Below are 23,766 nucleotides of genomic sequence, written 5' to 3'. Positions count from 1 at the left end.
GAAACAATCTGCAGCTGCATCTGGCAAAATCACACTCGTGCTGGAGCATGTGACAAATCATAGTCAGCTGCTGTGGATCATCTGAAGCAGTCCCATCTTCCACACCTGTGATTAAAACGAAAACATATTCTTATAATATTTCTGTGTTTTTTCAAAGACACCAAAACTTCAAAATTGTCACTGTAGTTACATGTGATTGCTATTAGTTACACAATAAATCAGTCAGTGTAGCAACCAAATACATGGATGGGCAAACACAGGCTGCTTGCAGTAGATGAGGGAAACTGCTATAGACTTCAGGTACAATCTGATGGCATTCTTAGCTTTTAGATTGGTGAGAACTAGTGGTGTGCTAAGGACACATGGGACTAAAGAGTTGCAAGGACATTAGGTCAGACACAAATGTGAATATGAATGGCTTTCAGAGGGACTAAGAACAGTCTGAGATTTATTTGGCTCCAGTTTGCAACATTATTTTAGATTTACTTTTTTTTAAAGTGTGTGTATGTGTACACACATTTTGTGTTTGTGCACATGAGTACAGTGCCCAGGCCAGAAGAAGGCATCCAATCCCGCTGGGCTGGAGTTACAGGCAGCTGTGTATCACCCAACGTGGGAGCTGGGAACTGAACTCTGATCCACTGAATCACTGGGCAGATTCTCCAGCCCTGGTCTGTAACATTGATTATGTCTTGAAGGCACCTTACCTTGTAGAATCTTTATCAATCCTCCCCCTACATCTTCGTCCTACTCTTCCTTCTTCCTCACCCCCATCTGCTTCTTTCTTTTTCTGAAATTTTTAGTTTACCTAGACCCAGGGTGGAAAGGGCAAAGGTGAAAGAGTCAAGGGTCAATGCAGGGATTACAAAGTGTGTGTGTGTGTGTGTGTGTGTGTGTGTGTGTGTGTGTTTTCTCCTACTGAGAGTCCTAGCCAGCCTGGACCACCTACAGAAACCTTGCACTAAAAATGTACTGATCCTGCCTTGATGGACCAAGTTCCTTCCATCCCTGAGCCTCATTGGGGCCATCTCTACAGACAAGTGCCTCTCTACCTTTCAGGTCCAGGACACTAGCCCAGGGATCCCTGCAGAGCCTCCCTCTATGAGTAAAATGAAACCAGATTTTCGGACCTTGTCTAAACTTGTATCCTCAAGGGCTGGTGAGATGGCTTAGTGGGTAAAGGAGCTTGCTGCCAAGCCTGGCAAGAAGGAGTTTGATTCCTAGGAACCACATGGAGGAAGGAGAGAATCAACTCTCAGGAGTTGCCCTTGGACCTCCACATTGCAACCTGTGGCATGCACCCCCATAAATAAAAGGAGTTGAAAAATATAAAACAAATAAACGAACAAAGGCCTCCCCTTTCCTCTTGCCAGGAGTGGACATCGAGTGTACGTTCTCAGGAGTGCTAGCCAGTCAGACTCCCACTGAGCTGCAGCCCAGCCTTAGATGCCCTTTTCTGGGGCTGGTGGGTGGGGAGGGGATGGGTAATGCCTGGGTCTGGAAAGGTTGAGCTGTTATTCAAGCCCAGAGCCCAGAGCTTCCCAGGGTGAGGTGCCACTTGAGCTCCAGGCCACATTCTCCCATGGGGACATTGCAACCTGACTCTCAAGTCCCTGGTTCTCAGGAAACCTGAGCCTATCCCAGGTGCAGACCTCTTGGGGAGGGCAGGGCCAAGAACCTGGGCTTTTATTATGACTCCAACTGCTGGGAAACAGGTTTGTCCCCAACAACCAGGACCCAATCTGATGGACCATACTGGGTAGATATCCAGGCAGGACCAGGGTTAAAGCCATGCTGGTTTCCCCTGTGAGAGGGAGGAGGGCTGACAACAGACTCTCCTCCCTTGGGACCCCACCAGAGGCTCCTGTGGCCTTTACAGAGCATGTGTGACCCTGACTAAACCTGTCCTGGGAGGCACCCTACTGCAGAGATGAATTACAGTGTGTGTGTGTGTGTGTGTGTGTGTGTGTGTGTGTGTACACGTACACTCACACCTGTCATCCCAGATACTTGGAAGGCTGAGTCAAGAGAATCACAAATTTCTCTAAAAAAAAAAAAAAAAAAAACAACCAAACAAAAAAAGATGGGGCTGGAGAAATGGCTCAGCAGTTAAGAGCACTGACTGCTCTTCCAGAGGACATGAGTTCAGTTCCCAGCAACCACATGGTGGCTCACACCCATTTCTAATTGGATCCAATGCCCTCTTCTGGTGCAGTGTACTCACATACATTAAATAAATAAATCTTAAAATTATTTATGTATATGAGTGTTCTATCTGCATGTACATCTGTGTGCCAGAAGATGGTCTTAACTGCCTGGCCATGTCTCTGGCCCCAAGAGTCACAAGTTTAAGTTCAGCTTACATAGTACAGTGAGATGAAGGACATCCTAGCACAATTCAGTGAGACCCTGTTGAAAATTAAAAGTGAGGCCAGGCTGAGGTGGGCACCGTACTCAGGAGGCAGAGGCAGGGGATCTTGAGGAGTTTAAGCCCCCTCCCCCACAGAGAGAGTGAGAGAGAGAGAGAGACAGAGAGAGAGAGAGAGAGAGAGAGAGAGAGAGAGAGAGAGAGAGAGAGAGAGAGAGAGAGAGAACAGAGAACAAGAAACAAACAAATCAGCAAACGTGTGAGGCCTGGGTTCTAACCCAAAGAGGACAGGAGTATTTGTCATGCATATTGTATGGTTGACTGTCCCACCCGTTCCCTCAGTGAACACACTTGGCATGGCACAGTTTATACCCACACTCTTTTCTTTGCATTCCTGGGATTTCTGGAAAGGTTGACTGGGGTCACGTACTAAGTCCTTGTTCCCTCTCCTCAAGTCTCCCCCGGAAAGGTCCAAAGCCTTCCCTTCTCCCTCCTTCCATCTCGGCTACCGGGTCAGGAGGGGAGGAGCACACATGGGCAGGTTTCATGCCCGCTGTGGGAGACTGTCTGCCTTCCCCTCCAGGGAGGACAGGGCATAGGCTTGGATGTCCCTGCCACCTGAGTCAAGAGATGCTGTCTTTCTTGGCAAGAATGTTGGGAAGCTGGGAGTGAGCTTGAGGGGTTGCGGGTATACAGCCCCTGAAGTCCAGCCTTCCAGGCCTCTCCTAGAAGACCACCTTGTACATGCACCTGGTCCTTTGGGGAGGGAGCTGATGGGTCACCCCTGGGGGTGGGGTGGGCACAAAGAAGAACAAACATGAGGCCCATGAGCCTTGCTAGCCACAGGAATGCCTCTGGTCATTCACCAGGCCAGAGGAGTGGCCTGTCACGTGGCAGGCTTACCTCAGAAGACCTGGCTCACTCCCTTTGCAGACATTTCTGTGTGTGAAGACCTAGGTCTACCTGCAGTGTGTGACCCAAAGGTTTAGACGGCCATGGTGGGGGGAGGCTGGGATCAGACTCCCTGGCTCCCATAGGGGGCTCACCAGGACAAGTGAAGAAATCTCTCAAGGCTCTCTGACACCTAAAGGATCCAGCCTAAAGCCTTGGGTTGGCCTTCAAGGGCTCCCACCCTGGGCTCTACCTGTCCACCACTCTGTGCTGGCCCTGTGTAGTCTTCCTGGAGCCATCTCAGGTCAAGCCTGGCTGAGGATATCCACTCTAGCACGCGTCCTCCATTCTGCCTTCTCCTCGTTCCATTTAGGAAAGGCCTAGAGGGAGCCCAAGCCAGGGCCCAGGGCGTACCACCCTTGGTAGTCTAGCTGGCAGCTCCCTCTGCTGTGCTCCACATGGTTTGGGAAGAGATTTCTTCCAGCGTTAGGCCTCCTGGTGCTTTTGCCAGGCTGTTCTGGAACTAGACCCCTTGGTCAGCTGGGGTTTCACAGGCTGCAATGGTGTGTGTGTGTGTGTGTATCTACCAGATGAGAGAACCAAAGAGAGCATGAATGAGAGCAAAGGTGAGTGAAACATTGGGTGTCTGAGTATCTCAAAGGTGGGGGGATGAACTGATGAGATGCTGGAGGGGTGAATGAGTGTGTCAAGTGTATGGGAAAGAATGAATGAGAGGGTGGGGGAGGGGGAAGGTTGAGTGTGAAAGACCAAGTGCCATCTGTACCAGTCTCCCGCTTCCAAGAACTGTGGTCCTTGACTTAATGTCCCTCATGGGCAGTGTGGAGAGCCCCTGGGGCTGAAGAAACCTAGCCCTAAGCAAGTGCATGATTTCCCAAGTTCAGGCTGTCCCAATAAGTTGCCAGGACAACAAGCACTTATTGTGCACCTGCTGGGTACCTTCCTGCCAGTCTCCTGGCCACTTCATGAATTTGACCCTACCCTGCCTGACCCCACCTGGCTTGTAACCCTGGTCATTCTGTCCCCTGCAGGCCTCTTCTCCATGTCCTGCCTCTTTCATGGCTGGTCCTTGGATTCCTCCAGATCTCAGCAGATAGGGTCACCTCTTTAGGGAGGCCTTCTTTGACTAGACTGACTTACACTTACTGCCCTGTATCCCTTATAGTCTTTTCAATAATCTGCACTGAGTTTCTCTTGTATTTTTATTTTATGTATGTACATGTTCTTATTTAGATGAGAGGTATTTACCAATACATCTGGCATTTTTGTGTGTTTGTTTGTTTTATTAGACAGGGTTTCCCTGTGTAGCCCTGGCTGTCCTGGAACTCACTCTGTAGACCAGGCTGGCCTTGAACTCAGAGATCTACCTGCCTCTGCCTCCCAAGTATTAGGATTAAAGGCATGCGCCTCCTCAGCCTGCTTGGCTTATTTTCTTAAAACTTTTCATTTTTAAATTACATAGGATGGGACCCAGGGCTTCATGCATGCTAGGCCACACTCTACACTGAGCCACATCTCCAGCCTTCCCTATGCATTTTGTAAGGTCAAAATTGGTCACATGTGTGCCAGGGTTTGTTGCTTTAATCCCAGCACTTGGGAGGCAGAGGCAGGCGGATTTCTGAGTTCGAGGCCAGCCTGGTCTACAGAGTGAGTTCCAGGACAGCCAGGGCTACACAGAGAAACCCTGTCTCAAAGACTCAACCCCTCACCCCCCAAAAGGTAGAAGCAGGAGGATCAGAAGTTCAAAGTCGTTCTCAGTGAGTTCAAGACCAGCCTGGGATAAAAGAGACCTTGTCCCCCCTCAAAAAAGAAGAGGAAAGAAGAAGAAGAGGAAAGAAGAAGAAGAAAAGAAGAAGAAGAAGAAGGAGGAGGAGGAGGAGGAGGAGGAGGAGGAGGAGGAGGAGGAGGAGGAGGAGGAAGGGGAGGAGGAGGAGGAGAAGAAGAAGAAGAAGAAGAAGAAGAAGAAGAAGAAGAAGAAGAAGAAGAAGAAGAAGAAGAAGAAGAAGAAGAAGAAGAAGAAGAATTATTAGTAAAAAGAAAAAAAAAGATTTAAAAATGACAGGACCGGACATGGTAGTAAATACCCTTAATTCTAGTAGTTTAGAGGCAGAAGCAGACAGATATCTATGAGTTTGAGTTCACCCTGGTCTACATAGGGAGCGCTAGGCTTACCAGAGCTAACCAGTGAGAACCTGTCTCAATAAACAAGCAAAAGAACAAACAAAGCTGTCTATTCCTCTCCCAGAGCCACTTCTACTCTGTGGAGTGCTCTTAAGATTTCCCTTAATAAGTCTATGTTTGCTATGTTTAATAAAAAGGGCTTTGGGAGCCAGACAGTGGTGGGGCATGTCTTTAATCCCAGCACTCAGGAGGCAAAGGCAGGGAGGTCTCTGAGTTGGCCTAGAGGCCAGCCTGGTCTACAGAGCAAGTTCCAGGACAGCTAGGGCTACACAGAGAAACCGGGTCTTGGAAAACTGGGGGTGGGGGGTGTTGGCGCCAGAGAGATGACTCAGCAGTTAAGAGTGTTGTTCTTGCAGAGGACCAGAGTTCCATAAGCTGTGGTGGCTCAATCACAATTGCCTATAGCTGCAATTCCAGGGAATCCAACACCCGCTCTGGCTTCTCCGGACACTCGAATGCACTCGCACACACCCACAGCAACATACATTTAATTTTTAAATCTTTTATTAGGTGTGGTGGTGCAATCCTTTAATCCTAGCACTCAAGAAGCAGAGGCAGGTGAATCTCTGAGTTTGAGGCCAGCCTGGTGTATATATCGAGTTTCAAGCTAGGCAGTTCTGCACCACAAGATCCTGTCCCCAAAATGATAGCTTTTTTTCCTCTCTCCAACTCTGCCCCATACCAGCTTAATCTGATATTCGTTTTTGTGGTTCAGGATGTGGTTCTTTTGAAGAGGTCAGCTCAGGACCTTTGAAAAATTCCACCAGGCCCCAGAACATGAAGGCCCTTTCCCTCCTGGAAGAGAGAGGTCACGGAGCCCTTAGGCACCCTCCCCTCCAGAAGGGAGAGGCTGACTACATTCCTCAGGAAGACCACAGGAAGGTGGGTGGATGGGGGGCCACCATTGGCCACCTGAAGATAAGGGAAGCCCTTGCTACCTCATTCCCTAAGGACCAATCAGTTTAAAAGTCACACTGTTCTGCCAATCACATTGTGACTAGTGGCTGTTGCTCTATTCTACCCCTAAAAACTGTATAAAAACTGACCAAATGGGCTGCCCAGGGTTGTCGCCTCTCCTTCCTTTGGGTGCAGGATGACCCCAGTGTGGTGTAACAATAAACTCCTCTTGCTTTTGCATCAATCCCTGGCTCCATGTGGTTCACTCAGGGGGCTCCTGGCAGCTAAGGCTCATCAGAGTCTCTGTTGTAGCTTGCCAAAAGACCCTTACTCAAACAAAGACCACAGAGACCGCCATCATTGAAAAAACGTATGAGGATTTTACTTATCCAACATGTTGGGGAACCCCCCCCCTCAGCACACAGGCCGAAGGAGAGACCCAAAGAAAGAACACACTTTTTATACCTTTGAAAGGGCCAGATATAGGCTCCAGGGTAGTTTGACATATTTTAATTGGTGTAGTCAATAACCTTTTTAGACATTGGTTGGTTTATATAGGGTGACTCTTATTTTGTCTGTCCTTGTGTTTTTTTTTTTTTTAGAGTGAGGTGGGGCAGGGGGCTTGTTAATCTTGTTTTTGACCGTTAAAACTATGTGTATATATATATATATATATATATATATATATATATATATTTTTTTTTTTTTTTTTTGGTTTTTTCGAGACAGGGTTTCTCTGTGTAGCTCTGGCTGTCCTGGAGCTCACTTTATAGACCAGGCTGGCCTCGAACTCAGAAATCCGCCTGCCTCTGCCTCCCGAGTGCTGGGACTAAAGGCATGCGCCACCACGCCCGGCTTTCTATATTTGTTTAGTCAGGCAGCTTTTTATCTGGCTCTGTACTTAGCCTACTAGTACAGTTTGGAAAGTCCTTTTGAAGGGGGAAGGTATAGGGTAGTTTTGAATTTATTTTGGATATTACATCTCATGCTTTTGTTTGTTTGAGACAGAATTTCTGTGTAGCCCTGGCTGTCCTGGAACTCACTCTGTAGACCAGGCTGTCCTTGAACTCAGAAATCTGCTTGCCTCTGCCTCCCAAGTGCTGGGATTAAAGGTGTGTGCCACCACTGGCCGGCCTGAGTCTCACACTTTTTATGACTGGAAATCTCTCACCGATTCTGAGAACACTCTTTGGTCTCTTCACTTTGGCTAGGCTGACAATCCTGCCCATCTGTGTGTGTAGTGGGTACCTGTAGACAGGAAGGAGGCCTGGCCTCCCTATGAGAATATCCAGACCTTGAGCTCTGTCACCATCTTGTGTGACCAGTCACCATGGTCTAGGCTCGGGCTCCCTCTCCGGCTTGCCTAATTTCATTGCCTGAGCCTGGGGCTAGTCCACTTCCCTTCCATCCCCTCCTTGCCTATCTGTCTCCATGCTTGTATTACTGGCTCTGGGTACTGGCTTGGCTCCTGCTTACCTTTGCCCAGCCTTTACCTGGTTATCCCTACCTGGAGATCTTCCCTCTGGCTGGCCTGTTCACCAGCAGCTCTAGAGTAGGGCATGCCCTGGGAGGAGAGGCTGAGGGCAGGGCATCTTTGCGGCCCCCAGTTTGTAAGCCGCACAAACTGATGCCTTCTGGCTGGTTGGTCCCGCGTTGACTGGGGATGAGGCATGACTCGAGGGCACAGAGACTTCAGTGCAGAGAACAGCATTCCCTTAGGCTGAATAAACAGAAGTCAAAGTTTTTCCTTTCCTGGAACGGTTAGACTATGTATCCCCAAGTCCCTGGTTCTCGAAATCCTCCTGCCTCACCTTCCCCACGGTTGGGATTAAAGAGTCCACCACTGTACCAGGTGAAGGGAATACTTTTTCCTTCTTCAGTGCTGGGATGAACTTACCTTTCCAGACACATCATATAGCACTGAGCGACATTCTCAGTCCCGTGGCAATTCTCTTGTACCTGTGGTATATGGGTATGTCTGTGCACTTGCGGGTGCGCTCACCAATGTGGGCACTTGAGGCCAGAAGCCAATATAGGGATGTCTCCAATTGATCTTCACAAACAGGGCTGCTCACTGAACTTGGAACTTACGGTTCTGGCTAATCAGCTAGCTCCAGGAATCCAACTCCTGGCCCCGGGTTGCAGAGACACAAGGCCATGCCTTTTTTTTTTTCAGTGGAGGTGTGGGGAATCCGAAGTCAGATCTTCATGCTTGAGCGGCAAGCACTTTATTCACTGAGCCATCTTCCCAGCTCCCAGCACCTTTATTTATTTATCCACTCCCTCACTATTCTGAGCAGCCAGGGCAGGGCCATCTAGACTTTGACAAATATTTATTGCGTGGCACACCTGTACCCGTGTCCCCAGTACATATTTCATGGCATGTCTCTGACCCCAGCCTGGGGACAGGCACAGACTCAGTCATGACTTGCAGACATGGGACACATGATTTGGCAAACGAGGGAAGGCTGGGATCGCCCAGGTGTCTTGTGAAACACATGTGTCTGGAGGTTATCTCCACAGAGACAAAATCATAGCTCAGTCCAATCTGCAAACTCCTCTCTCCAGGGAAGGTCATTTTCTGGGCCTAGAAGAGGGGAAAGATTCCATCCACTGAGGTATCACCTCAGAGCCCTAGGGAGGTTGATCTGCAGCGAAACCTACTAGGCAAAGGCTGCTTCTGAAGGCAAGGAAAGCAGGCGCTGAGAAACAGATGGTTCCACTCTAGTGTAGCTTCAGGCTGCCTGTGCACTGGTTCCAGATCACACAAAGGCCCAGGGAATGGAGATCTAGGGGCAGTCCATCAGTGTGGGGCAGTAGGAAGCTGGAATCCAGCTCTGCATTGTCTGTTAGCAATTCCTCTGCATCCTTGGAGCCCATCAGTAAAGGCAGCAACTAGGTCACACAGGAGGACCTGACAATTCTCACAGCCCAGTCGCCAGGAAACCTGGGTGTTTGGCATTCACAGCTCTAGCCAGTGAGCCACCCTATGTAGGAAGAAACCAAGAACACACAAGCCTATCTACAGAGTGGAAGGACCTTGCCTAAGAGCCCACATCTGGCTGTATTCAGGAAGTGCCACTGAAATGCCAGGCGTGGCTGCAGTCCAAAGCTCCGGGTCCCACCAGTTTCCAGCCGTGTCCTTACTGAGGCCTAGATGCACCTGTTTCCTTGGCTATCGACTCAAGTCTCTAATGCAGTGCCAATCTTACTCATGTCATACTGGCTTGCTTGCCAGTGGGTTTCAAAGACCATTTGGCTGTGCCCATCTTCAGACTACCCTCTCTGGAGGAGTGGGCTTGGGGTCAGGAATCACCTGTATTGGAATACTTAGGGCCCTGTAGTGGCTATTCCTGGTTGTCAACTTGACTATATTTGGAATGAACTACAATCCAGAATTGGAAGGCTTACCAGTGACCCTATCCTGGAGGCTGGGAGATAGAAGTTTCTGATCTGGATCTTGGTATGGAGATCTTGAAGCATAGTGGCTATGGATTCCAGATTAAGACAGGGAGATCTCGAGTTCAAGGTCATCTGGAATTAAAGGTGTGGTGGCACACACCTTTAACCTGGGCTACACCTTCTGCTAGAGACCATATAAGGACATTGGAAGAAGGGAGTCTCATTCTTGCTCCTTCGCCTGCTTGCTGTGTGAGACTGAGTAACTGCTAGATGCTTGGACTTCCATTCACAGCTACTACTGAACCATTGTTGGGAATTGGGCTGCCGACTGTAAGTCATCAATAAATTCCTTTACTATATAGAGACTATCTATAAATTCTGTGACTCTAGAGAACCCTAATACAGGCCCTCAGAGGCAGCCCAGAGCATCCCATAGAGCTCCTGGACATGAAGGCCATACACCGTATCTAAAATACCTTGTGATGCCATGGCTTTGCTTTTAAGTACTAGAGATGAAACCCAGGGCCACTTGCATGCTTAGCAGGTACTCATCACTAAGCCACCTCCCATCCCCACCCCTGGAACTGGTCCAGGCTGACTTTAGAGATCTACCTAAGTGCCCTGCCTCCCAAGTGATGGGATTAAAGGCATGTGCCACCATGCTCAGCTTATTTTTACTAAAAAGAAAATTCTTTTACTATTTCCATACCTGGCTTTATTTTTAGAGACAGGGTATCACTTTGTAGCCTTGGATATCCTGGAACTCAGTACATAGACCAGGCTGGCTTCAAACTCAGATCCATTGTCTCTGCCTCCTACATGATAAGATTAAAGGCATGTGCCACCATGCTCAGCTTATTTTTACTAAAAAGAAAATTCTTTTATGAGACAGTCTCTCATTCACTTGCTGTACCCATCTCTGGGTTTATCAACTCTTGACTTCGCTGTCCCCACCCACCCCATCAGGTCCTCACTGCAGACCACTGAGCACAGACTGGATGTGATTCTGGCTCCTCACAGCTTTTTGGTGTCACGCTTGCCCGGGACTGAACACAGTATGCCACACACCACTGGCAGGTTGGAGGCTGGTTTTTATACAGAGGTGACTCACAGGGCGGATCACCAGCCTGCTGCTGCAGGTCACCAGTCAGGCAGAAGTCCCATCAGCCATGGCTGCGGGGAAGACGATGTTACAAGGACTACCTGGTACAGTCACACCAGACACAAGTAAGGACCCATGGGCACTGAGCAGGGCAGGATGGGTAGGACGGCAAGAGTCCCTGGCAGCCGATAACCGCACCTTCTTGACACTGGATTAGGAACCAAGAAGCCCAGGAGCCTCAAGACCCCATGATATACCTGCCCGGGGGGCTAGCCTAAAACCCGCTCTGTAGCTGGGGCTGACCTTGATCATAGCTGAGATTACAGGCCTGTCTTACCATCCAGTTTCTACTTTCTAGAGCTGCCTTGAGGTGAAACAACACAGATACAGGGACATTTATCAAAGTACTCTTCAGAGCTGGCACACAGAGGTATCTAATTAGTAATTCTTTTTTGTTTTGTGGAGCTGAGGACTCAGGGCCTTAATTATGCTAAGTAAGCATTCTACCACAGAGCCCCAGTCATTGTTATTCATTCTGAGACAGGGTTTTGTTAATACATATCCTAGGCTTGCCTTGGACGTACTCTGGAGCCCAGACAGACCTTGACCTTTTACCTATTGGCCTTAACCCCCAAGCAGCTGGAATGACAGGCCGGCATGCCCTGGCTTCAATAAATAATTCCTACATTCTCAGAACCTTCCTCTGTCCAACAAGGTGGAAGCCGCCTCTGCAGACTGGTTAGGGCATGGCTACCTTGGAAGACTCCTTGGAGCCTGTAGCCCCTGGGGTACCCAGGGCCCCTGAATACACAGTGCCAGGACAGCTGATAGGGGAGGGAGGCTGTACCCCCTGGGAGGTCCCTGCAGAAGCTGGGTACACACTGGAGGCATTGGGGTTAGGACCAAAGTGGTTCTGCACATAGCACAGGCCGGACGCAGGCTGGTATGGAGGTAGGCTGGGCATGTGGCCAGGAGGCCAGGAGGCCAGTTTCTGGCCACTGGCATGCTGCATCTGGGTGACAGGATAACTTGGAGTCAGATGAGGGTGGCAACTCTGTGTGGGGTAGGAGCCAGGTGCAGGGTTCAGCCTGGAAAGGAATAAGAGAAGACAGTGACTCTCTGCAAGGTACACGGCGCCAAGTCCTGAGGTAACAGCAGGGGTGGGACCATAGCCAGCACTAGGTTTCAATTCAAGGAAGAAGAAAGATTGACTTTGGGAGTTGGGGGACAGGGTTTCCTGTGGCTTAGGCATCGTTGAATTGCCAGTGTAGATAAGAATGACCTGGAACTGTGGCTCCTACCCGTATCCTCAGAACATTTAGATTACAGGCATGGTGGGGCATAACAGGCACGGCTGGCTGTGCAGTGCTCAGGATGAAATTCAGAAATTCATGCATACTGGACTGTACTGGCTGGTTTTGTATCAACTTGACACAGCTGGAGTTATCACAGAGAAAGGAGCTTCAGTTGAGGAAATGCCTCCATGAGATCCAACTGTAAAGCATTTTCTCAATTAGTGATCAAGGGGGAGGGCCCCTTGTGGGTGGTGCCATCTCTGGGCTGGTAGTCTTGGGTTCTATAAAAGAGCAGGCTGAGCAAGGCAGTAAAGAACATCCCGGGCTGGTGAGATGGCTCAGTGGGTAAGAGCACCTGACTGCTCTTCCGAAGGTCCAGAGTTCAAATCCCAGCAACCACATGGTGGCTCACAACCATCCGTAACGAGATCTGACTCCTTCTTCTGGAGTGTCTGAAGACAGCTACAATGTACTTACATATAATAAATAAATAAATCTTAAAAAAAAAAAAAAAGAACATCCCTCCATGGACTCTGCATCAGCTCCTGCTTCCTGACCTGCTTGAGTTCCAGTCCTGACTTCCTTGGTGATGAACAGCAGTATGGAAGTGCAAGCCGAATAAACCCTTTCCTCCCCAACTTGCTTCTTGGTCATGATGTTTGTGCAGGAATAGAAACCCTGACTAAGACATGGACACTATTCCAAGCTGCTCTGTGAGGATTCTCAGCACTTGTGAGAAAGCTCTAAGAAAACAGCATTGAGAGTCTTGTGACCTTAGTTTCTTCAAAACAGAATTGCTCCTGGAATGTGTTTCCATGTTCCTCCCGTGTAGCAGACAGAAGTGAGCTCACTTCAGTCTTAGTCATGTGCTGTACGTAACGTTTTTACCACGTAAGGCTTGCCCTTGTGATTTGACACCTGACTCACGTGGCTCTTCTCAGCACTCAGAGTATAAATGGTCTGATGCCTTGAATAAAAGTGGCTGTTACATGAGACTAGTCCTTCTCATTTCTAGGTGCCACTCCCCCAGGTTCACAGCACCAACTAGAGATGCAAACAGCCACACAAACAAAAATTAAGAATATAAAAACAGGAGGCTGGAGAGATAGCTCAGCTTAACACCAACTGCTCTTCTGAAGGTCCTGAGTTCAAATCCCAGCAACCACACGGTGGCTCACAACCATCTGTAAAGAGATGGGATGCCCTCTTCTGGTGTCTGAAGACAATAACAGTGTACTTACATATAAATAAATCTTTAAAATATATATATTAAAAAAATGATTTTCCTGCCAGGCAGTGATGGCCCATGCCTTTAATCCCAGCACTTGGGAGGCAGAGGCAGGTAGATTTCTGAGTTCAAGGCCAGCCTGGTCTACAAAGTGAGTTCTAGGACAGCCAAGGCTACACAGAAAAACCCTGTCTGGAAAAAAACCAAAAACCAACCAACCAAACAACCAAAACCCAAAACCCAACCAAACAAAGAACATTTCCCCTTGGGGCTGGAGAATGGCTCAGTAGTGGAGCACTTGCTTAGTATGAGCCAAGCCCCAGCTTCTATCCCAGCCCACAGGCCAACTTCTGCTTCTGGGAGCGCTTCTCTCTCTCTTCCTCCCTCTCTCCCTTGCTCTTGTGAGACAGGGTCTCACTATACTGTCTTGCTTGGTGTACAACTCTCTATGTAGACTAGGCTGCCCTCAAACTCACAGAGATCTGCCTGCATCTGTCTCCCTAGTGTTGGGAATAAAAGATGTGCATTACAATGGTACCCACCCAGCCTTCTTAAAATTATTTTCCCTGTTTGTGTGTGTGTGTGTGTGTGTGTGTGTGTGTGTGTGTGTGTGTGTGAGAGAGAGAGAGAGAGAGAGAGAGAGAGAGAGAGAGAGAGATGTTGCAGAGAACTTCCAGAGGTCCTCTTTCCTTCTACTGTGTGGGTTCCAGGGACATACCTCAGGCTCTCAGACTTGGTGGCAGATGTCCTTATCCATGAAGCCATCTTGTGGGTATCTTTTCTCTATTTTTAATAAACTGTCTCTAGCTTTTATTATAGCAACAAACCACTCAAACTCTAAGCCAGACCAACCTTGTGAACAAGAGCAATTGTAAACAAAACAACCCACAGGGCGGCTTACTAAAATAAATACGTGTTCTGTCAGGATGTTCTTGGTGACTGTTAGGACACCTGAAACATCATGTTCTGTTCTGATACCTGCAGCCAATCTTGGCAACCAGCCACCATTATCCACACGAGGACCAGAAAGAACCCAGAGCGCTCCCCAGCACACGTGTCTGGGCTCAGACCCGGCACAGGTGACAAAGCTGCTCAGGGGCAAGTGTAACTCAGAGTAGAACTGCTTCCTGGGTCTCCAGGACAGCTCCTTCACCAGAAGAGTGCGAGCTGGGGCTTCTGCCCTACTCCATGGCTGCTCAGCACTGGGAGGGGAGGGAAACACATCCCACAGAGAGCTGGGAGAGGTGGATAAGACAGAGCCGGCTCTTCCTTCCTCAGCAAGGCCCTTCTCTGGGAGGCAGCACAGACAGGAAGTGGTAGACTGTAGAATCTCTGAGGGGACACAAGCTGGAAATAACAAAGTGGCTGAGGCAGTATGGGAAAGGGACTTGTAGGCTGGAGACCCTAGGTCACACCAGACTCTTTCCTGGACTCTGTGCTACCTGGGAACACAGGTCCTCTCTGGCCTCCTCTATAAAGGAAGTGTGAAACCCCGTAAGTTCTGGTGGCTTGCCTATCAGTTTTTAAGAGCAAACAAGCTCAGACAGGAAAAAACGTCAGCCTTACCTGCTTTCATATGGGAGCCACGAAACTCTCCTCTCAAGTCTCCTGCCCTATCACCTACTGAGCACTGTCTAAACATGGCCAACTGCCATAGCCCAGTGCTACCCACAGTGCTTGCTGACTAAGCAGTGTGAAGACGATTACCTATCCATAGATCACTCAGAATTACATGCAAGTGTCTTTGGCCACTCAGGCTTGTTTCCCCTCCTCCGCCCCCCCCCCCCCAACTCCCCCAGATAGGGCAGCAGCCAGTGTTCAGAAGATATTTGTGCACAGGTTTTCTTTCCTTATTTGCAGTGCTGGAACCCAAAGGTTCATGTGAATTAGGCAGGGGCCCCACCACTGAGCCACGCCCCCAGCCCCTCACTCAGGGATTCTAGGCAGGGGCTCTACCACTGAGCCACGCCCCCAGCCCTTCCCTGGGGGACTCTAGGCTAGGGAATTTATGCTGAACTAGAACTACAACCCTTAGTTGCACTTAGTTGAGAACCTGTTCCTCGCCTCTATCCTCCAAGGTGAACCAGCCACACCTTCATTGGCTCTGCAGTTGCTCTTAGAAGGAGAGTGACAGCTGATGGTGGGATTCTATTTACAGCCTGGTATCAGAGATGTACAGACAGGAGTCCAAAGACAACCCTGGCTATCTATGACACTGACTTACAAAACCAAAGGCAAAGGTGGGTGGTTGTACATCAGTAGAGCACCTGACACATGTACAAAAGGCCTTGGGTCCTGCCCCCATCACTGAAACTGACCACGCAACTAAAAAGGTGAGGGCATTTATCACTTACCTACGGCTCTGGGCTGCTCTTCTTTCGGCAGAAGAACCTGAGATGTACTTGAACAAGGGAATCCTCCTCATGAGGCTGAAGGGGAACTTCTGATCAAGCTTCAGGGCTACTCGCTCAGAGAGGTCGAGGGAGTAGCAGTAGGTGAGGCCATCTGAGGTAGTGTATTAAGTAAAACTGAAGGCAGCGGGAGGGAGGGAGGCACAGGTGTGTGTCAGTCTCTGCAAAGAGCTGAACATCCCATCCATGTACCTCACAGGGAACAACGCCATGTTGATGTGTGTTAGAATTCCTTCCAACCACAGCCGTTAGTCACAAGACAGTCTTAATATAATGCAGAGACTGGTGCAGTCCTAGACTTTTGCTCCAAATCAAAGGTGCCCTGCTCATATGGCCTTCTGTGGAGGGAGATGTGTAGCCCAGTCTGGCCTCAAACCCCTGAGCACTGAGATTTTGAGGCATGCACCACCACCACCAAGTTTCAATGTGGCTTCTCCTTTGTATGTATGTACGTACATATATATGGGTATGAGTGTGCCACAGTGTGTGTGTGTGTGTGTGTGTGTGTGTGTGTGTGTGTGAGGAGGTATGAAGAACAACTTTATGAAACTGGAATCAACTCTCCTTCCACCATGAAGGTCCCAGCATTGAACTCAGGTTGTCAGGCTTGGCTGCAATATTAAGCATCTGTTTTATGCCTGCACAGGTTGAGTCCTCCTTATCTAAAACAATCTGGGTGAAATAGCTCAGAGCTTACAGGGTTATTTGAAAATCTACAGGTTTCACCCGTACCTCAGCAGCCTGAGTTACAGACTTGGGGGGCATCCACTGACTTCCATTTACAGAGACAGCTAAGGTACAGAGTGTTCGTGTCAGGTTAACACTCAAGGCGGTGCAGACTTTGAAGCACCTGGGTCTCAGAATTCCTAATTAGGGAGGCTCAATCTTTCATAAATGCCAGACAAGGCAGTGCTAGCGATGCCACTTAGTAGGCAATGACCAGGCTGATGCACTGGAGGGTCAAAGTTGGATCCCCAGCCCTGCCTAAAAATGATCAAGGCTATAGTCCCAGCTACTCCAGAGGATGCTAGAGATTAGGGCTTTACTCCTCTGCCTCAGGCAGCTCCAGCCCCAAGTAGGCTACCTTACTCAGAACTATAAGAGCAAGCTGGGTGTGGTGTGTATACCTACAACGTTAATCCCAGCACTGAGGAGGAGGTAGGAAGATTGACAGGAGTTTGGGAGCAGTCTGGCTTGTACAGTGAGTTCCAGGTCATCCAGGGCTACATAGTGAGATCCCATCTCAAAAACAAGTTACCTTTAGAGGACAGGGGATCTAAAGATAGCTCTGTAGTTAAGAGTGCAAATTGCTATTCTAGAGGACCCAAGTTCAGTTCCCACCATGCACACGGAGCTCACCACCACCTGTAACTCCTGTTCCAGGGGAACCTGTCACCCTTTTCTGACCTCCTCAAGTACCAGCACGCAGGTGCACGTATCCATAGACTTACTCATAAATAAATGTTAAAAAAAAAGAAAAAGAAAAGAAAAGGAAAGTACACACCAAGAAGTTTGTAACTGGGGTGTGGCACCAAGTGTGGTGGTGAGCCAGCAGTCTTAGCGCTCAGGAGACGGAGGTGGGTCCTAAGCTTGAGACCAGCCTCAGCTTTACAGCGACTCTCCTCTGAGATAAAGAAAATCAAGGGCGCTCTCGAACCAGGCGGCTTCAGCCGTGAACAATGCTGAAATGGCCAAGTTTAAGGCTCGGGACCTGCGCGGCAAGAAGAAGGAGGAGCTGTTGAAACAACTGGACAATCTGAAGGTGGAATTGTCCCAGCTTCGGGTCGTCAAAGTGACAGGCGGCGCTGCGTCCAAGTTCTCCAAGATACGAATTGTTCGCAAATCCATCGCCCGAGTCCTCACTGTTATTAAACAGACTCAAAAAGAAAACCTCAGGAAATTCTACAGAGGCAAGAAATACAAGTCCCTGGACCTGCGACCCAAGAAGACTAGAGCCATGCGCCATCAGCTCACCAAGCACGAGGAGAAGCTGAAGACCAAGAAGCAGCAGCTGTATCCTCTGCAAGTATGCAGTCAAGGCTTGAGATGACAATGACAATAAAGTGCAAGACTGACTGCCAAAAAAAAAAAAAAAAAAAGAAAAGAAAATCAAGGGCGGAGATCTAGCTCAGTGGTCCTACCTGTCAATCACACACAATGTACAATGTCTTTAGCTTGATACTCTTCTCCCTGCAAACACAGACCAAAGTATCAACGAGTCCAAGTCTGTTTCTTGACCCTCCCACTAACATCAAGGTGATGGGTATGTCAGATTGGTCCAACCAACACTGCTGTGGAGGCCAGAGGCCCACCTTAGTGTTAGGGTTTCTCACTGGATCTGGAACGCACTGAACTAGGCTAGTCTGGTGGGCCGGTGAGCACTAGGGACTCACCTATCTCTACCTCCTCAGTGCAGGGATTAGAGTTTAAGGTCCAGGGCTATGGCTTGTGTCCTCAAGTTCTCACGAGTGCGTGCCTAACTGAGGCAGCCATCTTCCTAGCCCTCTTCCAGTGAAACCTTACACTAAGGTTAGTTTCATAGATTACACCTCAGTTAACAAGAAAAAAAAAAAGTCACACTGCTGCAATTAAGCCCAAACTGTTAAAGAGCTGAGCTGAGCTGGCCTGGGCAAGCAGCCGTATTTGCATTTTCCAGATGAGCTCTGGTCCAGAGAGGGGAGGAGAGCTGCCCAAGGCTCTCAGGTTCCGAGCCCAGGCTGCTTGTCTAAGAGCCTAAGGCTGTGTACCTGACACCCCACAGCCCCCTCCCAGGAAGGATACAGGACAGGCCAATCAAAAGGCCAGAGACGTTACTGAGGAAGGAGGTCTGAGGGATGAGCCAGGAGGCACACAGCAGCAACCACGGCACAAGGACGGAAGGCACCACCACACCGAACACCAGGGCCCGCCTCATGCGAGAGCGGACCGAGGTGACTCCCAGCATGGCGAAAGCTACTGGGGTGAACCCTCTGGCATCCTCCACCTCCCCCAGCTTAGACAGTGAGGACACAGACTCAAATGACAGGTAGATGATGGCGGAGAAGACCGTAAAGATCAAGGTGAAGAAGCAATGGCGGACGGTGCCCACGGTCCTCTCGAAGTTGCCAGCAAAGCGCCAGATGATGATGGCGCCACAGAGCAGGGAGACTGGGTTCTCATAGACGAAGATGTAGGTCACCAGCCTGTAAACTAAAGATGGGTTCGGGTTAGTGGTCCAGGGCTGAGCGTTCCAACCAGGGGCAACCGGGTCCCAGGCCAGCTAGGAAGGGAGAACTGAAGCCGGGCACAAAGCCCTGGGGCCCACCCCTAGCACTGTAGACTGCTCACATAGGAATGGTGCCAGCACTCAGGAGGTAGACAGGAAGATCACTCTCGGCTCACTCCAGGTCACTCTCGGCTACACTGGGAATTTAGAGCCAGCTTGGACTACATGGGATCGTGTCTCAAAAACCACAACAGGAAGCAAAAACACAACAACAGAACAGGAAAGTGCCCATGATTCAAGATATAAAGTATATAATATAGTTTCTGTTCCTTCCTGGCCCTAGAGCCCTGGTTATCAAAACCAATCCCCATGATTCAAAGCATGAGCATATAATGTCGTCTCCATCCTTTCCCGGCCCCGAGGCAGAGGTTATTGAGACCAATTTCTAGGTGTGAAAAAGATACCTTTTGAAAACTGGAATGGTTTCTGAACATGACAAATGCTTTACAACCCTGTTTTAGGTTTTCTTTTAAAGATGTGTTTTTACTGTTGTGTATGCTACTTGTATGTGGGTACCTGTGGAGGCCAGAAGAGGAGGTTGGATCCCCCTGGAGCTGGAGTCACAGGCAGTTGTGAGCTGTGCCATGTGGAGTCCTGGGAACCAAACTTGGGTCCTCTGAAAGCAGCCAGCTCTCTTCTTAACCACTAAGCCATCTCTCCAACCCTCCTCTGTTTAGATTTTAATACTGACCTACCTCACTAGGCAGTCTGAGGGTTAATTAATTGTGACAGCTTCAGGGTAGGCTGAGGGTCCCACTTAACACTCTGTGTGGCAGTCTCCTTAGCTGTAATTCTGGCCTCTCCTTCCATAGAGGCTGTTCGGGGGAAGAAAAAAGGAACCATGAATTATAACGACCATAAAATTATAAAATTGTCACTAATAATTACATAGATTAAGTAAGGGTCTTCTTAAAGAGTGCTTTCGGAGTTTTACAGGGGCAGCCAAGATTTATATACCATAAAATAGCAAGGAAAGTCCTTTTCTCTCTCTCTCTGCAGTGAGACAAGGTCTCCCTATGCAGCCCTATCTGGTGTATACATTGCTGTGTAGACTAGGCTGGTTCCTGGGGGCTGGGATTATAGGTGTAAGACACCACATCGAGCCTCTTTTGGGGATACAAGGTTTTGATATGTAGCCCAGACCAGCTGCGAACTCACAATCTTCCTGCCTCAGCCTTTTGAGTGCTGGGACTACAAGTGTCTGCCATATTTGGTTTATACTCTTCCCCCCAATACAAGTAATGGCTAACATACATACTTTACATTTTTATATGTCTTTATTTGTGGGTATATGGGAGTACATGATCAGAGAAAAACCTTCAGAAGTTCTACCACGTAGGTCCCCAGTTCTCACGATTGGTAGCAAGGTACTTACAGGGCTCTAATTTCTTTTCTTTCTTTCTTTCTTTCTTTTTTTTTTTTTTTTGAGACAGAGTCTTATTATATAGCCCTGGTTGTCCTGGAACTCCCTATGGAGACCAAGCTGGGCTCACTCTCAGAGACCCGCCTGCCTCCGCCTGCCTAGTGCTGGCATTAAAGGTACTGTTTCTCTGCCTGTTCATGGAGCCCATGCTCAGACAAATATGGTTAAGTGAGCATGGTGATGGGTGATGTATGTCTGTGTTCTAGTACTCAGAAGGGTGAGGCAGGAGGATCATGGCTCTGAGGCTACCCTGGACTACATAATGAAGCCTGGCCATACTGGTGTAAATAAATAGCAAGCCCCTTTGTTTCAAAGTAAACAAAACGAAAACAAAAAAACAAAACCAACAAAAACAAACAAAACAACAAAAACAAAAAACAAAAACCCAGAAAGAAAAAGAGTGCGTGCCTGTCTACACTGGCATTTAGCTGACTGTAAGTGCTACATGTATCCAAAAAAGGGGGAAAAGAAAATTTCAGCTTTAAGCAGGAAACCATTACATCCTATCAGAATATCTCCAGAAGTTTGGTTATTTGCTGGATATGTCCCAAATTGAAATTTTACTGGTAAATATGAAAAAATTCTACATACAACTCTCTAAGATTTAGGTAGCTGACGAGATGGCTCAACAGGCTGAGGTAGGTCCTGCCAATCCCAAAGACCCGAGTTTGATTCCCAGGACCCACATGGGGGAAGAAGAGAAAGACTCCGGTCAGGTTGTCCTCTGACTTTCACAAGAGTGCACACAAGCATATAAATAATGTGTCACATATGTATACCTCTATCTAAAGATGTGGAGATTATATACCCAAAGCCCTAGTTTTAAATCACCATACTAAAAACAAAGTGCGGGGCTCCTATCTCAATATTATGATGTGTTAGCTCTGCGAATCTCTGTATTCAACCTCAATTTCTGGTAAACAGGCAATTTAATATGGCCTGTCATGAAATCACAGCGAGGATTACATGAAATGAACGCGCAGGCCTCTGTTAACGTTAGAAGCAACAGGGATTTCCCAGGAAAGAATGAGGAAGAAACAAAGACTAAGAATCCTGTCTTTTACAAAGGGATGATTACCAGACTTAATTAGTTTGAGAAATTTCTCTCCTCTGAGAAAACAAACACTTTACCAGCTCCTTCTGTGAGCTGGGATTAGGAGTCAGGATTAAGGTAAAGACGCAGCAGAAAATTCTAGAGTCAAGAGGAAAAGCCATCCATTGGGTTGACAGTAGACAATTGTCACGATAAAGGTGAGAAACGTTTGGTTTGTTCCTGTGGGGCTCGGGCCGTCAGCAGATGGGGTTTGTGTTTATAAAACGTGAATGGCTTAGGAAGTGTGTTCACCCTCGAGATCAAAGAATGAATGGATCTGGGGTAACATGGAAGGGGGCGATTGTGGGTAGAGAAGGAGTTGGCGGAAATGATCCGGCTTTGGACAAGACATGCTGGAGCTCCAAGTGGGGAGAATGGTGGTGGGCACGGAGGTCTGGGGTTGGCTGGCAGTGAGGCTGGAGATCAGGGACCGGGGAGTCTGCGGGCTGAGGAAGCGCGCCATCCCCGCCCCGCCTCTTCTCACCTTGCCAGTTGCGCAGGGCCTCGGAGCGCAGAGACAGCCCCGAGGGCGCCAGAGGCGGCTGCAGCAGGAACAGGCGGGGGCCCGACACCAGCAGCGAGAGCAGGGCGGTGAAGAATGTGGCGGAGGGCACCTCGGGACACGAGCACCAGAAGCGACTCGCGGGGCCCGGGGCCGCCATGGCCGCGAGCCCTTCCAGCGTGCGGCCTCGGTACTCCCCGCCTCCCTCCTCAATTTCCGCCTCCTTGCGGCGGTCTCCCCTGGCAACAGCGGAAGACTGGCCTCTCCTCAAGCACCGCCCCATGGGGGGGTGGGGGTGGGGGAAGGCCCAATCCCGTGGAGTCCTCCGCTCTTACCCGCCCAAAGGAGGCCGGGAGTTGTAGTTCCAGCTTACCTACGGGTGTTGTGCGGGCTGCCGCCTCAGGAGTATTCTTGCCTAGACCTCAGCTTCCTTCTTCTTGATTTTTAATTAAAAACAAACAAACAAACAAACAAACAAACAAGCAAAACCAAAAAAACATTTGATTACATCTGTTTGAGTGTGAGAGAGGGGCATGTGCGTGCAACGCGCGTGGAGGGTAGATGAAAACTTAAGGTTGAGTTTATCATCTCCTTCCACCTCTGGGTCCTGGGAATAGAACTTGGGTAATCAGGCTTGGCAGCAGTGCCTTTACCCACTGAGTCATCTCTTTAGCCCTTTTTATTTTTCTTTTTTTCTTTTCTTTTTTTTTTTAGATTTTATTTGCGTTTGGCTCAGTGAGAGAAGGTGTGGAGGTGCACACACAAACACCTTTACTCTCAGCCATCTCAAAGGCTCCCTTTAAAAATTTTAATCAACCTATATTTATTATACCAAGTAATGGTTTCATTATGGCATTTTCTTACATGTGTATAATGTACTTTGATCATATTTTATCGGGGCTCCATTACCCCCTCTTGCCTTCCCATCTTAGTTTCTCTTTTGCTTCCATGTTTCTTTTCTTTTCTCTTCTTTCCTTCTTTCTTCCTTCCTTTCTTTCTTTCTTTCTTTCTTTCTTTCTTTCTTTCTTTCTTTCTTTCTTTTTAAATTTTTGCGACCCAGTGAGTTTCATTAAAGTCGCTTTCAGGAGCAAATGTCTCTCCTCCCAACAGCCATTAACTACTAGTAGATCCTCATTGAGGGAGAGGGGTCTTGAAAAACATTTCTTCCTCTTGCTTTTGGCTTTTACACAAATTTGACTCTGAACTCTGGGTCTCCATCTCCAGAAAGCAGGGATTTTAGATGTGCACCACCTCCCTCAGTTTATGCAGTAATGAGGCTCGAACCCAGGGACTCCAGCATGCTACCAACTGAACTATGCTTTCAGCCGGGTCCTTCTCACTGTAATGGTATGACGTCGTGAGGACCACGGAGCCCTATTCTCCCACAGACTTGTGTTTGTCTCTGTCCTGCCAAAGAGGAAACTGAGTCTATGGGGATCCCTGAGGGATACAGTTCAATAGCAAAGAAAGAATTAAAACTTGGTTCTTCCTGCCTGAATTGGCCAAGAAGACAGAGCCAGCACTTTCTGGAGCTGGACTGGAGATAAAGTAAGAGGAGGCGGGGAAGGAGACAATTGAAGGGACACTAGAGCTACTATACATGCGCTATGAGCGTACGCCATGACGCTTTTGCTAAACTTTGCTTTAGCCTTTTGCAGTTTGAAAAGCGCTTCCTGCAGAGCAAAGCTAT

The 23,766-nt window shown here is 48.6% G+C and overlaps 1 protein-coding gene and 1 pseudogene across 3 annotated transcripts; one reads left to right on the top strand and one right to left on the bottom strand.

The window, feature by feature from the left end:
* Positions 1 to 8,600: 8,600 nt before the first annotated feature.
* On the bottom strand, positions 8,601 to 22,323 carry Rhbdd2 (rhomboid domain containing 2). Of its 3 annotated transcripts, XM_030254359.1 has the most exons (6): positions 22,059 to 22,291; positions 19,754 to 19,873; positions 19,121 to 19,195; positions 18,575 to 18,982; positions 15,737 to 15,887; positions 10,450 to 11,947 (listed from the first exon to the last, which is right to left on the bottom strand). In XM_030254359.1, the coding sequence occupies exons 4-6, from the start codon at positions 18,735 to 18,737 to the stop codon at positions 11,599 to 11,601; spliced, it is 663 nt and encodes a 220-aa protein (XP_030110219.1). In that variant the 5' UTR covers positions 18,738 to 18,982; positions 19,121 to 19,195; positions 19,754 to 19,873; positions 22,059 to 22,291; the 3' UTR covers positions 10,450 to 11,598. The 3 variants fall into 3 exon arrangements, with proteins under 3 accessions (NP_001343966.1, NP_666114.1, XP_030110219.1); NM_001357037.1 differs by lacking the exon at positions 19,121 to 19,195 and having other exon boundaries at positions 8,601 to 11,947; positions 22,059 to 22,323; NM_146002.2 differs by lacking the exons at positions 19,121 to 19,195; positions 19,754 to 19,873 and having other exon boundaries at positions 8,601 to 11,947; positions 22,059 to 22,323.
* Gm15607 lies at positions 17,480 to 17,838 on the top strand (annotated as a pseudogene).
* Positions 22,324 to 23,766: the final 1,443 nt, after the last annotated feature.

This window comes from Mus musculus, chromosome 5 (genome assembly GCF_000001635.26).
Source record: "Mus musculus strain C57BL/6J chromosome 5, GRCm38.p6 C57BL/6J".
In the NCBI taxonomy this organism is placed as follows: Eukaryota; Metazoa; Chordata; class Mammalia; order Rodentia; family Muridae; genus Mus; species Mus musculus.
The sequence above is the reverse complement of the archived record's forward strand: the minus strand, read 5'-3'. Positions and strand labels throughout refer to the sequence as shown.